The 15,461-nt window shown below is 37.8% G+C and overlaps 1 protein-coding gene across 1 annotated transcript in view; it reads left to right on the forward strand.

Moving 5' to 3' along the window:
- UTP20 (UTP20 small subunit processome component) overlaps positions 1-15,461 on the forward strand; it is a 92,660-nt gene that overhangs the window by 66,487 nt on the left and 10,712 nt on the right. Inside the window, exons 39-51 of the mRNA XM_069491867.1 lie at positions 107-246; positions 1,230-1,312; positions 4,660-4,946; positions 5,989-6,128; positions 6,349-6,505; positions 7,505-7,603; positions 8,446-8,613; positions 10,144-10,310; positions 10,982-11,123; positions 12,015-12,131; positions 13,794-13,964; positions 14,202-14,333; positions 14,804-14,914. Coding sequence (XP_069347968.1) covers positions 107-246; positions 1,230-1,312; positions 4,660-4,946; positions 5,989-6,128; positions 6,349-6,505; positions 7,505-7,603; positions 8,446-8,613; positions 10,144-10,310; positions 10,982-11,123; positions 12,015-12,131; positions 13,794-13,964; positions 14,202-14,333; positions 14,804-14,914 — 1,914 coding nt within the window. The remainder of the gene's footprint in view (positions 1-106; positions 247-1,229; positions 1,313-4,659; positions 4,947-5,988; positions 6,129-6,348; positions 6,506-7,504; positions 7,604-8,445; positions 8,614-10,143; positions 10,311-10,981; positions 11,124-12,014; positions 12,132-13,793; positions 13,965-14,201; positions 14,334-14,803; positions 14,915-15,461) is intronic.

The following is a 15,461-nucleotide window of genomic DNA, read 5'->3' on the forward strand; positions in this document are numbered from 1 at the left end:
AGGTCTGAGTGGAAAAGAGTCCAGAATATGTTAATATACCAAGTTAGCCACGTATTTTATTAGCAAATACTTGTTCTGGCATTGATGCTCTTGATTTATTTTACAGCATGAAAATATAACCATTGCTGCCACAGAGGTTATTGGAGCCATTTGCAAACATCTTTCTTGGTCAGCATATATATATTACTTGAAACACTTCATTCATGTCTTACAGACAGGACAGATCAATCAAAAGTTGGGTGTCAGGTATGGTGAATTTTGTGATTCTCTTTGTTTTGTTTTATTTTTAAAAAATTTTCAAGTGTTTCTTATTTTGTGTTTTTGTTTTTGTTTTTTTTTTTTTGAGACAGAGTCTCGCTCTGTTGCCCGGGCTAGAGTGAGTGCCGTAGCATCAGCCTAGCTCACAGCAACCTCAAACTCCTGGGCTCAAGCAACCCTCCTGCCTCAGCCTCCCGAGTAGCTGGGACTACAGGCATGAGCCACCATGCCCGGCTAATTTTTTCTATATATATTTTTAGTTGGCCAGATCATTTCTTTCTATTTTTAGTAGAGACGGGTCTCGCTCTTGCTCAGGCTGGTCTCGAACTCCTGACCTCAAGCAATTCACCCGCCTCGGCCTCCCAGAGGGCTAGGATTACAGGCGTGAGCCACCGCGCCCGGCCTTATTTTGTGTTTAAAATGTAATTTTTAAAATGTTTACTGAATGAGCCTTTCTATAATTTTATTTACTTTTATCTTTTACTAATGAGGTTATGCTAATGCTTGTTAACACACTGCCACACTAGAAAAAAAAATTTTTCCCTGGGGCCATAGTGCTTTATTATGAAAATAGAGAAAAGCTTCAAAAACAAACGATCCTTTCTAATTTAACGAAAAATGTGGTTTTTAAAAATGTTTTCTGTGTGTGAGTTATATGCAACTTAAAAAATAGTTCACGTGGCTCAAGATAAAGAGACGTATGAGTTACATATGCTTCACGAGGCCCTGGACTCAAAACTAGCATGAGTTAAATGCAACTCATATGGCAATTAATGTGTTCAAGTCAAAAATACTGATAAAAATAATTTTAGTGTTTATTAGACTTTAAATTTCCTCTCCTTTTTTTATTTCTTTTTTTATACCAACCAAGAATGAACTTGGAAAATTTCCTCTCCTTGTAATAGTCAAATGATCAAAGGATATTGATAACCAAATGAACATTTCTGTGTACCTTTTTTTTTTTTAAACAGTTTGCTAGTGATAGTGTTAGAAGCCTTCCACTTTGACCACAAAACTCTCGAAGAACAAATGGGAAAAATGCAGAATGAAGAAAGTAAGTTTTTAAAAGTTTCTCAAAGTAGATTTTCTTTTTATTCTGGGATAATTTATGATAGTGAATTAATGATGGCAAAATTGAACTTATTCCTCTTTTCTGCTCTTATAGCAGTGACTAATTAGTGAGTCAGAAGGAAGCTAAAATGAATGATTTAAGTATTCTTGTGAAACCTATTTAACTATAGAGAAGGCCATTCTAAATTGTATTAGTGAAAAAAATCTGAGCTGTAGATTATTTACCTAGAGATCCAATTTTATTGTCTTGTATGGAAAGAGCATTAAGCAATGAATGGAAAGAAAATTTAATAAAAGAAATAATAAAAATTAGAGCAGCAATTAATGAAATATAAACTAGATGTAATAGAAAGGATCAACAGAGCTAAAAATAGATTTTTGAAAAGATTACAAACTGGCAAATGCCTGACAAGATTGATCCATAAAAATATTAATAGAAGGCATAATAAATAAGACTAGGAATTAAAAAGGGTCACAATTAAATGACAAAGGTAAAATAATATGATCTTTACATTTATAAATTTGAATATGTGAGATGTGCAAATTCTTAGAAAATATAATATAAAAATTGACTTTAGAAGATAATAAAAAATCCTAATGAATCTCTAACCATTAAAGAAATTGAATCTGCAGTTAAAAATCTCCTCATGAAAATACCAGGCATACAATATTTTATAGGCAAATTTTACCAAATTTAAAGAATGGGTGATTTCAACTTTTTACCAGCTATTTCAGATGATTGGAAAAGAGGAAGCTCCCACTACCTCATAAAATTGGTATAACTGCATACCAAAAGTTGACAGACACTATGAGTGAAATATTCTTCTAACCAGTCTCATTCATTAATATAGATATAAAAAATCTTAAGCCAAATATTTACTAATCAAATCCCACAATCAATAAAAGCATTTAAAAACATGCCCATGTTTTGGTTTATTCCAGGAATGTAAGGTTGGTTCAACATTGGATAATTAGTTAATGGCATTTCATACATTAGCATGTAAAAAACATATGATCATCTAGGTAGATGCAGGGAAACTATCTGATTAAATTTAGTGCCTACTGATGATAAAGAATGAATATCTAACCAAAGAGTAGACAAATTCTCTTAACCTGTTAAAAGATGTCTTTAAAAAACCTAATACAACATCATAGTCAGTGGTAAAGGATTAAAAGCCGTACTGCTACTTAATAGAGAACATTGAACTAGAGGTTCTAGTCAGCACAGAAAAATAAGGAAATATTGAACACTCAATAGGCCAATTTATCCTATTTATTTTGGCTAAAGGTAAAGAAATATTCTGGCCTTCAGTTTGCACTATTTTCTTTAGTCAGTTGAATTTATATTTTGCAACTTTGCATGAACATAAATGTTTTAAAATACTTAATTTCCTTAACTATTTCTTCTAAGGTAGTATAGTTATATTACTTATTCTAAACTAGCTCAAATTATCAAAGTTTAGTGGTGTCCAAATTCATATGATATGATATATTCAAAAAGGTAACTGAAATCTGTGTATGCTGTCTGTCCCAAATAATGTATGTGTTCCACCTGAGTGTTGCTCTCTTACATGGCTGTTTGATTGATCCTGTGCCTTTGATATCTCCATTTAATAGCTGTCTAAAGTCACTTATGAAAACAATTGCCAACTCCTTGTGATATTTCACAATATTTAGATTTTATTTTTACTTCTACCAAATTATTTTGTCCCTGAGAAAGATTGCACCGGGATATTTTATTAATGGTACAAGGGGATTACATATTTTTGTTGTTTTAGAGACTACTTTTTAAAAAAATCTTACATGAGGCATAGTTGTGATTAAGTCTAATCTTCTGCCCAGTCAGGGTGTCAGATAAGCAGTCTTACCAGCAAAGGCTGATTCTTAGTGTCTGAAGCACTAGGGAACTCAATGGGAATACTTCCCTCCCGTGCATTAGATTCATATCATCTATGAAATTACGTACTCCAGGCATTGCTGATCTTGGGTTTCAGGTAGCTGTGAGGAATAGTGGTAGCTACCAGGGAGGTGCTGGATGAAAAAAAAAAAATCTTCTACCTCAAAACTTATCATCAACTTACCACTGTATGGCTCCTGCCCCTTAAACATCTCTTCTCCCTTCATTTTCCTCCATAGTTAACCTCTTCTGTACCACTCATTGATTGGCAAAGCAGCATGAAAGAGCATCCATCACATTATGATGCAACAAGAGCCCGACCTACTAGTTACTGCTAGTTCCCAGCAGTCCCCTAAATTAACCTGAGTCAGAGCTGGACCAACCCAGGGTGCAGCATTGTCCCTTAGGATGAGGATAAGGGAACATCACTGAACTGCAGTTCTATATGATGTTGAATTAAGAGTTGTCATTTTCTAGTTCTTGATTCTGCATGTTAGTAAAAATTGGTCAACAAAAATGAAATGGTGAGTCACAGAGGATAGTGGTCTTTTTAAGGAAAGGGAAAATAAATTCATTGACAAGGAGAACAATGAAGTTTGGAACATTTATTGAGCACCTACTATACGCTGAGCTTTTATAGACCTTATCTCATTTGTCCTCATGAAGGAATGTTACATGGACCTTAGTGTTGGTTACCTCATATTTTTGATAATGAGAAACTCAGGTTCAAAGTAACTTTCCCAAAGCCAGTAAGTGAAATAAAGACTAGTAGCTGCCATTTTTTGAAAGTCAGTGAAGTGTCAGGCACATATTTTAGGCAATTATAAACTTTATCTCATTTAGGCCTCACAATAGCCTTGCAAGGTAGATGCATCTCCATTTTACCTATGAAGAAGCCAGAGCCCACTAGGGTTAAGTGAGTTGACCATGATTACATGGTTTGTTAGCTGAGTCTCGTCTGGACTTGCCCCACAATACTGTGCTGCCTAATTTTCTTTAACAAGCCGAATCTTACAATAAGGGACATTTCTGCATAAGAACTGTTGGCTGCCATGATGATTTTCATGCCCATGAATGCAGGTTTTTGCTTTTGGAAACCTTCTCCAGCCACAGTACTTTGGAAGCTTTCTTTGGTTAAGACCTTCCTACCCCCAGCCTCCCTGTGCGTTCCCACCTTACCCTGCACTTGCTGTTCCACATTCTTTTATATTAAATAATTGGCAGTTTGTCTTTGTCTCTCATTAGGCCCTAAACTGTGAGAAAGCAGAAACCATAGCCCTCTCATTTACCACTGTTTCCTCAGCCTTTACCTTGCCTGCCCACAGTTGGTGATTAGCTATTTTTTATGAAAGTTGGATTTCAGCGGGAAAGACTATTACCACAACTGTATTGTTTCCTTATTTGATGTGACTTTTGTTGTTTATTAAACACAGACACAATTGAAGTGGCTGAGTTACCAGAGAATGAAGCCATGGAATTAGAGCACACGGGTGAGGAAGAGAAGGAAAATACATGTAAGAGTTTGTCAGACAATGAAGAACTGGGAAACCCTGATCTAGCCGATTCTGAAGGGACATCAGCTAAGGAATCCGAGTGTGCCACAAAGTCTGTCTCTTTCCTGCCTCGGAATAAGGAAGAATTGGAGAGGACAATTAAAAATATCCAAGGGACCATAACTGGGGATATTCTGCCGAGGCTACACAAATGCCTTGCATCCACGGTAAGAATTCTGTCTGGGGCCCAGCAGATCTGTGTGAACTCAGGTGTTGGCAGGGACCTGTCAGACTGAGGCTCTTAACGATTTGTCTTCAGCGTTTGGACTTCCTTTTATCACAGTTCACCTCCCTTCTCTTACCTCGTCAACTTTAGGCTCATCTCCTACTGCAGCTAGGCAGTAATTCTCCTTCTATATATCGTTTTGATGTGGTAGATATGTACTCGTCTGTCTCCAGAGTAGATGGTAAGAGACTGCTATGTCCAAAAAAGTTTATTAAAAATTAGAGTATGTTTCTCTTTTCTGCTTCTTGGCCACTTCTTTACTATTCACAATTCGTCTTTTCCTGGTAACAGGATAACGTTTAGCAGTGCATTCTCATGGCAGCCAGAGCCTTTCCTTTCCTTCTCAGTGTAAAACATGGGCCAGCAGGCTATGGCCCGTGGGCTAGATTAGCCTGTAGCCTATTTTTGTAAGTAAAGTTTTATCAGAACACATTCATACCCATTCATTTACATGGTGTCTAATTCTGCTTTTTCATTACGACAGTAGAGTTGAGTGACTTCAACAGAGACCGTAAAGCCAAAAATACTATCTGACCCTTTAGGGAAAAGTTTGTCAACCCCTGGTATAAAAATATTGATTTGGTCATTTTGTGTATTTGTAAATAAACCTTCTTTATTTGAGGTACTTGATTTATTGTATACCAACAGTGTTACACATTTGAAAGTCCCAATTGACACATATTTTATGTGAGTTTTCTGTACTTCATAGCAGTCTTAACCCACATCAGTGAAAAGTTGGCTTTATGTTTTTCTGGTGAGTCCTTTGAAAAATAGGACATTCTTATCTCCATTATTTTCATAATTTTTAGAGATTTATTCTCAAATTACACAGGTTAGTTTGTTTTTAAAGACACCAAACTCAGAAATGGGCTTAAAATCTATAAAAAGAGCTTGTCTTTCAAATGCAAGTTTGGAGTGCTGGTAGGTCCTTGATCCATTCATTTTCATTTTGGTTTTAAGTTTAACCCAAAGTTTTCTTACAGACTAAAAGGGAAGAAGAACACAAGCTGGTCAAGTCAAAGGTTGTGAATTATGAGGAAGTGGTTCGAGTTCCTTTAGCTTTTGCTATGGTTAAACTAATGCAGTCCCTTCCACCAGAAGTTATGGAAGCTAATCTGCCAAGGTATGTTGTGTGGCAAATTAGAAAAGTTCAGTGAAACTCAAAAGTTTATTCTTTTCTTCCTGGCTTTTAAATATGTCAGGAAGAGAAGTACTGTCACAATTTGCTGCAGTTCAGAATCCCAACTGGAAATTTGAGTTACGAGTAATTAAGATACAAAAGGATAAACATGTTTATTTGCTTGTTTATTTGATTAGTCATTTTTCAACTTCTCATTTTCTAGTATTTTGCTGAAAGTGTGTGCTCTCCTCAAGAACAGAGCACAGGAAATTAGAGACATTGCACGCAGCACTCTTGCAAAAATAATAGAGGATTTGGGTGTGCACTTCCTACAATATGTTTTAAAAGAATTACAGACTACCCTTGTCCGTGGATACCAGGTAAATTGCCTTATGTGCTTTATATTCAAGTTGGGTTGGAGTTCAAATATTTGCAGCTTAAATACTATAAGTCACTTCAAGAGCCTCACCAAAAAAAAAAAGTATTTTTAAAAATTATATAAAGCTCACAGCAAACATTTTAAATACAGATGCTTCTCCACTTACGATGGGGTTATGTCCTGACAAACCTATCATAAAGTTAGAAAATCATGAACTGAACCACTGTCAGTCAGGACCATCTGTATATAAAAATAAAGATCATAAGTAGGTACATAAGAAACTCTGCCTTTACGATCCAGCTGTGGATTGACAAATGTATGTTTCATTAGCCTATGATTATTGGCTGATATTTACCACAATAATTTTATGGCACTAGAAGCAGCATAAAGAATGCAAAAAGCTTGAGAGGCAGCGTAGCATAGCGATGCAGAACTGGGCTCTGGTTTATACTCCTGACTCTACCACTTCCTGCCCGTCACTTCTCTGTGCCTCAGTGTCCTCCCCTGAAAAATGCTGATGATACAGCACCAACACCATACATTGGGTGGATGAGGCGTCGCTGATCTAATTCATATAAGGTATTAATACAGTAAGCTCTCAGTAAATGTGAGCTGGGTTGCTGTTGGGGGCAAAAACTTACTTGTTTCCTTCATAACACTTTATGTACTAGCTCTGATTATATTCAGCATTGGCAAGCTCCTTAAATCACTGGTTGTTTTTTTAAAAGTTCAAGACTCTAGTGCCTTTCTTCATAAATCACTGGCCTGGTTTAGTCACAGTAAATCCTAAGCATGACAATGTGTTGCTGAACATCTTTTGTACAGAGTGATCATTTAGTCAAAGGATTTAGGTAGTGATAAATGTGTCATTTATCAAAGCTTCTCCTGGCAATACCAGACATGTGAACTGAGTGCTCTCTTTGCAGTACTTCCTAGATCTTACATTTTTCTAGTGTGGTGTTCCTAACCATTCGTATTCTTACCGTGCATCTCATTTTAGGTCCACGTGCTGACTTTCACTGTTTACATGTTGCTGCAAGGCCTCATCAACAAGCTGCAAGTCGGGGATTTGGACTCTTGTTTAGGTATAATGATTGAGGTAAGCTTTATAGAGAGGAATTTCAAATTTTTTTTAAATGGGCAAAGGATACAAAAAAATCAGTTCACAAAATAAGAAAGAATAATAGCCTACAAAAAAATGAAAATAATGTATTGTCTCATCTTTTAGATTAGCTAAGACCCAAGTGAGATGGGCACTCTGTCATTGCCAGTGGGTCATAAATTGGTCTAATCTTTCTGGAAAGAAAGTTGACTTTGTGTACCAAAAGCTTTTGAAATGAGGAAAAATTTTCAATCATTTCCAAGAATCTATTTTAAATGAATAAAAGTGTATTCACCAGAGCTTTATTTATAATAGTGAAAAATAAGTAATAACTTTTAAAATTGGATAATGTGCTAATTTGGGAGCTATGGTTAGGAAGAGAATAAATTTGCCACACAACCTTTTGTTCATTTATTTAAAAATATTGACACTAACATTTTTTATCTCAATTTAAATATTTACATTAATTTCAATAATTGAGTTGCAAATAGCATGAGAATTTCTTAAAGGGAAATTAAGCTACTCTTCGGTAATATCAAAAAAGACATACCTGTCTGTATAGTTATACAATTTTATACGCACATCTGTGAATGTTTTTTCTTTCTTTCCCATTAGTATCAGCCTTCAAGTGTTTCTGTATGTGTGTGTTTTCTAGTGATTGGTCCCTAAATTGCATTGAAAACAAGTGAATTCTAAAAAAAATTCCCACCGTCTACTTTCAGTCCAGTCCAATTTGCTTTCCTTTGATTTGGACTCACCAGTGCCTTTTTCCAAAGACTCTTATGTTGGCATATCTTACTGAGTTCACATGATTGCCATTTGTTCTTTTTCTTTCAAAGGTTTTTAACCGTGAGTTGTTTGGTGCTGTTGCTGAAGAGAAGGAAGTAAAGCAGATTCTCTCCAAAGTCATGGAGGCACGAAGAAGCAAGAGTTACGATTCTTATGAAATCCTGGGCAAATTTGTAGGAAAAGATCAGGTTGTAAAACTTATCCTTCCTTTAAAAGAGGTAAGGGTTTGGCTATCATACAGGAACTCCTAATGTTGCAATATCATGAGTTCCTAAAAGGAGCATTGCAGGGCAAACCATAACACTGTACGTGATCACCCAACATTTCTTTTGGTGCCAAGGGCACCAGTACCACAGGGCCACTAAAGGGTAGCCCTGAGTGCTGTAATCCAAGAGTCATAGTCCCTGCTGTAAACTCTGAGATGAAAAAGGAAAGGCAGCTAGAATGAACGAACGCAGGTGAATTTTACAGCTAGGTCTGGTCAGCAGCTAAGAATGTAAAGAAATCCAGAGGCACAGTGATTGGTGACCTCTGGGGTTGAAATTATGGGAAACTTTTACTTTATATGTTATATTTATATTTGAAATTTTATTAAGATTTTTTAATTAGAAAAAACAAACATACATTAGCAAGACTTTGGAATCAGATTGCCACTCCCATATTGCCAAGCGGAAGAGAACTGGCATTTATTGAACATATATTATGTTGTAACCACTGCTATGTTATCTCTTCTAATCTTTACAACCAGCCTATGAGATTGATGGTACTTATATTTTACAGATAAGAAAATGCAGCCTTGGGAAGGTAGAAAGGGACGTGGTAAAGGAGAGAAGTCAGGATTTAGTTCCAGATCTTTCTGATCCAAAGCTCACATTCTTTCCACGGTGCCAGTCTGCCTCCTGGAGAGCAGGGACTATAATTTACCCACCTTCCTATTGTTTTTCTGTGCCTATTGCAGGGATGAACATTGAATAAATATTAGTTCATTTTATTTATGAAACTAGAGCAAAAAGCACTGTCTAATGACATGAATCACTCTAATTCCAAATGTTTTGGTGCTAGATGAACTTGATAAGTGTTCCTAGACTGCATTTAGTTTTATCTGAGCCTGATCTAAGAATGTGAGATATGTTTTGATGATGAAAAAGTGTCAGCAAAGCACATGTATCTGTGATGTGTATTATAAAGTCCCCAAAGAAATGGAAGTTATGAATACTATGTCTTATGCGAGATAATAGCTATGACATGCTGAGTGCTTTGCCAAAGTGGATGATCCTGAGTTCCCAATAAGTTAACTAGTATCAAACCCTGAGGCTTGGCCATGGCAGACTTCATTCACGTGATTTCCTATGCGTAGTGACTGTTCATTTTATTGATTGTGTGTGTGTGTGTGTGTGTGTGTGTGCATGCCTATAAATTGCCCCCTTTAACTGCATCTGGAGGGTTGGCGTTAACTTGGACTTCTCCCGTCCTGTCTCTGACGGCGTGCCCTGAGCCCTCGCCTACAGAGAGCTGGGAGGGAGTGAAAGAAATCCACAAACAGACTGCCCAGTGGTTGTCTCTGGGGTTGAAGTCACCTGTAACTTTTACTTTATATGTTATGCCTGTTTAAAATGTTAGGAATTTTTTTAATTACAAAAAAAATTAGAAAGCAAATACTATATAAAAGAAAACTACCATTATGTTTGAAAACTGTATCAAAATGCAGTTCTGCGTTATCTCAACATGACATTTATGTTTGCCTTTAGATCTTACAGAATACCACCAGTTTAAAACTGGCCCGGAAAGTGCATGAAACCTTACGCCGAATCATAGCAGGATTAATTGTAAATCAGGAAATGACGGCAGAATCCATTCTCTTGCTCAGTTATGGTTTGGTCAGTGAAAATCTTCCCCTATTAACAGAGAAAGAAAAGTAAGTTTGAAAACAATAAATAAACCATCCTTTAGGTACTTATTTCTGATAAGCAATTCAGTGGGTTGTTTTCATAATTTGCTTCAGTTGAAAAAAATTATTAATATGTTCATCTGATTTATAAGATAGTACTACATTGTGATATGATACATTTCAACATGAGATTGTTTTTCTTGTGAATGAGGTAGCTGTGAAAGCAGCCAATTATTTTGGCATTCTCTGCTACCATTTTGTTTTAAACATTTATTGAATCAAGGCCAGGATAGAATTTAAATATATACCTCTTATTCTGATTAAACAGATTTAGACCTTCAAAGATTTTAAAATACGTTACATATTAGTAAACTTTTTTTGGATTTTGTATCTGTGTTCTAAGAGAGACTCCTTGGCATTTGTTTTCAGAAATCAAACAAAGGGTATGTCCTCTTGCTGCTGTTCATTTTAATTTAAATGTATATTTATCAATCTGACCTCTATTTCTGAGGGTTGTACTAGTAACCGTGATCAACAACCTAATAATCTCTTCTGTGTCTTAGGGTTAAGGGGGAGAAAAACCTGAGCAAACGGCACGTTATTTAGGGTGGGCCCTCATCAACCTTAGAGGGCCACAGAAACTTTTTGGAATGCAGCTGACTGCTCTTTCCCGTGTTTTCATTCCATGTGATTGACAGAAATCCAGTAGCCCCTGCCCCAGATCCACGTCTGCCACCCCAGAGCTGCCTTCTGCTCCCCCCAACTCCAGTCCGAGGAGGGCCGAAAGCTGTTGTGAGCAGGAAAACCAATATGCACATATTTATTGAGTCTGGGCTTCGGGTAAGAGTAAACCTTAAAATGACACTTACTACCTTCAGGGAGTCCGTACCTTTTAATCCTCTGCTGAATTTCCAGTGCTGCTCACTTCCACTGGAAGTGCCTTACTAGAAATAAACTCTCTAGATATTTTTAAAGGTGCATGGGTCCACTTACTATATATCTCTTCCTATACTTACTGTATACTTCCTATACAGTGATGATATAACTGTCCCAGAATTAATGATTGTGACCTAATATTTATTAGGGTTTTACTATTGCTTTGCCAATGAGCACCTCTAAACTACTTTGAATTTTTTTAAAAGATGGCGAACTTTTAAAAACACAAATCTGATCAGTTTATTTTCCTTTTTAAAACCCTTCATTGACTCCGATTTTTCCTAGGAGATAGTCTAGTCTTCGTCTGGGCACCAAGGTCCTAGCCTCATGACATATCACTCCAACACTCATTCCAGCCACGCTGGTGTCCTTTCAGGTCTATAAAGTCACCACACCCTTTCCTATCCTGGGACCTCACCACGCACTCTTCCCTGCAAAATTCTGAAAGCAACCTGCATTTGTGCTTAATCTTTTCCTTAGAGTCTGTCTTCATAGCTAAGATCGATCAGGACAGGGATCATGTCTGTCTTGGTCATTGCTGTGTCCTGCGTACTGAGCCAGTGCCTGGGATCACAGTGGACACTGAGTAACCATTTGGTAAATGGACTTAGCATCTCAGCTGCTGAGTGAGCTCGCACCTTCTTGACTTACTGAGATTCTCCCAGTTTCTCATTTCTTAAAAATTTTTATCATTTTAAATAGAAGTATCTAAATATTTCTTTTTTGTCTCAAAATCATTTTGCATTTACCCAACTCATCTGGTCTTATAGGCAACTCATGTTTTAAATCTTTTAGCTGCTGCATCTGAGCCTGAAGACTTCCAAGATTAAGTCTTCAAGTGACCGTGTGCTGGAAATGTTGGATCCTTTTGTGTCTCTCCTCATAGACTGCCTGGGTTCTAGGGACGTGAAGGTGAGTGTTGGTTTGCAGTCTGTATTGGAGCATCCGTGCCTGCACAAGAGCTGTGTGTGCAGAATACCTAGAACTTATGCCTAGGCTCATGCTTCATGACATGATTGAGTTTTTAAAGGGATTTATGACATGAACCACCACTATTCCCTATGTTAAATTGCTTCCCAATTTAATAATCCATATGTTTAGATAGCCCTTAATAGTTTTAAAAGCTTTCCTAGGTACATTAATTATTTCATCTGATTCTCACGACAACTTCATGAGATTGAATGGTGGTGTCCTCATGCCTATCATCACCATCATCATCGTCACCATTGTCACTACTGCTACTCCATGTTATCAATCCTAAAGATATCTCTCATTCTCATAACAATCCCTGAGGCATATATTCCTAATGATTCTGTTTTATAGATGAGAAAACTAGAGCTAGGGCCTAGTCACAAATCTAGGCTGTCGGACTCCAAAGCCTACACTCTCCCACTTTCTCATATCGCCTGCTTTACAGATGAAGGTGTTGAGAGGTTAAGAAACATATCTAGGCCGGGCGCGGTGGCTCACGCCTGTAATCCTAGCACTCTGGGAGGCTGAGGTGGGCGGATCATTTGAGCTCAGGAGTTCGAGACCAGCCTGAGCAAGAGCGAGACCCCACCTCTACTAAAAATAGAAAGAAATTATATGGACAGCTAAAAATATATATAGAAAAAATTAGCCGGGCATGGTGGCGCATGCCTGTAGTCCCAGCTACTCGGGAGGCTGAGACAGGAGGATCGCTTGAGCTCAGGAGTTTGAGGTTGCTGTGAGCTAGGCTGACGCCACGGCACTCACTCTAGCCTGGGCAACAGAGTGAGACTCTGTCTCAAAAAAAAAAAAAAAAGAAAGAAACATATCTAGAGTCAAACACATAGTCAGTTGCAGAGCTGGGATGTAAGCCCAGGTTTTCTGACTCCCAGGCTCTTTCTTATCCATCTTCATCTAATCCAGCCCAGTGAGGCCCTCATAGCAGCCAGAGCAGTATGGGTTATAATAGACAGAGCTTGACTAGCTGATGCAGGTGCTCACTAAGGTTTGGCCTCAGAGGTTCAGGGATTCTCTGTATGATCACTTAATCCCAGCACGCTTTTTCCATATCCTTTGCATAGCACTTAACTATAGTAGGCAATAGTTAATTGTTTGCATGCTTAATTTCTGAGCCACTTACCTGCTCAAATGCAGAGATGGTGTCCTTTTTTCTTTGTATTTATAATACCCAGTAGAGTGCCTTGTATACCTAATATAAGCATAGTAAGAATGGATCACATTGACATACCATTCTAGAAAACAGAAAAGTCATTTAAGATGTATTTTTCGAAAAAGAAAAGAAATCCTAAAATTGGCCAACCCATCCAAATCATTAATGTGCATATAGGGTAGGAATATGGTCAGTAAGCAGCTTTTCTTATTTCCTTATGATCTACCTTCATTTGCTGTGGATAAGCAGTACGTTCTACAACTGGGCATAGGAAACATTCTTATGTGCTTACACTTTGGGCACAGTTCTTCCAGAGTGAGCTGGGCACAGCATCTTATTTATTCAGCTCAGTTATTTATAGAGTCTGCACAGCCTGAGGTGCTGTATTGTTAGGTTTGGTCACTTCACAGTTGTGTTTTGTTTTGTTTTTTCAGGTGATCACAGGTGCTTTACAATGCCTGATCTGGGTCTTAAGGTTCCCTCTGCCTTCCATAGAAGCACAAGCGGTAAAGCTGACGAAACACCTTTTCCTTTTGCTGAAGGAGTATGCCAAACTCGGGGCTGCCAGGGGCCAGAACTTCCACCTGGTGGTAAATTGTTTCAAGGTGAGATGTCTTCACTTGCACTTAGAGAAAGCCAGAACCAGGGTTAACATCAAAGATAGCTTCCCCATTACCCTTTGTGGTCTTGGTCCACATTTTTTTAGACTAATTTGCTGAGGCTAGAGGGTTGGCATCCTGTGTAGAAAAGGACACCTGGGTGTTATATTAAGTCCTTATCGTTTCACGGGATCCCGACTTGTGGGATGTACTGGCTGCTGACTTCACTATTGTACCTTGCAGTGTGTGACCATACTTGTCAAGAAAGTCAGGTCCTACCAGATAACTGAAAAACAGCTCCAAGTTCTACTGGCATATGCTGAGGAGGACATTTATGATACTTCAAGACAAGCCACGGCATTTGGTCTTCTGAAGGTAGAGTGTCACCAGAATGTTGGCTTTTACAGTTTATGAGCCTCACATCAGAAATTTAGAATAATGTGGAACATAATGTTTTGACTAGCTGTAGACTCCTAAAATTAAGTAATTTATAAAAATTGTTAATGATTTTGGTGGGTCAGTTACAAGCTAACTTATCTACTTTTGAAAGTATTTGTACATGAGCTCTGAATTACCACTTCCAGAGAATTCTGTACAAATACAGGTACTCTGTTTTTACTTATCATATTGAAAATTTTATTGGAAATTGGTTTTTTTTCTTATGGTAAAATGTACATAATATAAAATTCACTGTTTTACCCATTTTTAAGATTATGTTCTTTTTCTCTTGAAGATACTTTCACTGTATTTCAAAACTGCCAGCAACTACTTTAGCATCAAGTCTACTTACGTCCATCTGCACTAAAACACACGAAATGAGTATGTCTGTTCCTTCTGTATTTCAGGCTATTTTATCAAGAAAGTTGTTGGTCCCGGAAATTGATGATGTCATGCGGAAAGTATCCAAGTTGGCAATTTCTGCTCAAAGTGAGCCTGCCAGAGTCCAGTGCCGACAGGTTTGTAGAAAGAGCTTATTCTCGTAGCAAAGGCTGGGCCCTGCCACATCTGTAGAGAGATGTCAATGTTGGCTGAATTCCAAAGACTACTTCGTGTCATATTGTTACTTTATTCTGAGATTCAGGCATCCTAGTGTAGGAGGTCAAGGAAGGCTTTCCTGAGTGTGGACAGGTAAGCCAAAATTTGAAGGAAGAATGAGAATTAGCATTCCAGATGAAGAGACACTAAAGACTTGAGGAAGGGAAGCCTTGAGGTGGGTAAGAACTTAGTTTGGTTGGAAGCAAAATGCAGGTGAGTGGGCTGGGGGTGGGGAGCCAGGTCAGGCGGGACCTTGTGGTCTTGTTAGAGATTTGGGGCTTGTTGTAGGAATAGTGAGGAGTTATATATCCTTACATATCCTTAGGCAGAGGAGTGATATGATCAGATTTGTGTTTATACATTTGCCCATCCCGAATATGAGCACATATTGTGCTCAAGAGGTGGCAAGTTATCAATTGGAAATACGGACTTGGGGTTGCAGGTGGGTTTGGGCTGCTGAGGAGGCCA

The sequence above is a fragment of the Eulemur rufifrons genome, chromosome 16 (genome assembly GCF_041146395.1).
Source record: "Eulemur rufifrons isolate Redbay chromosome 16, OSU_ERuf_1, whole genome shotgun sequence".
Taxonomy (NCBI): Eukaryota; Metazoa; Chordata; class Mammalia; order Primates; family Lemuridae; genus Eulemur; species Eulemur rufifrons.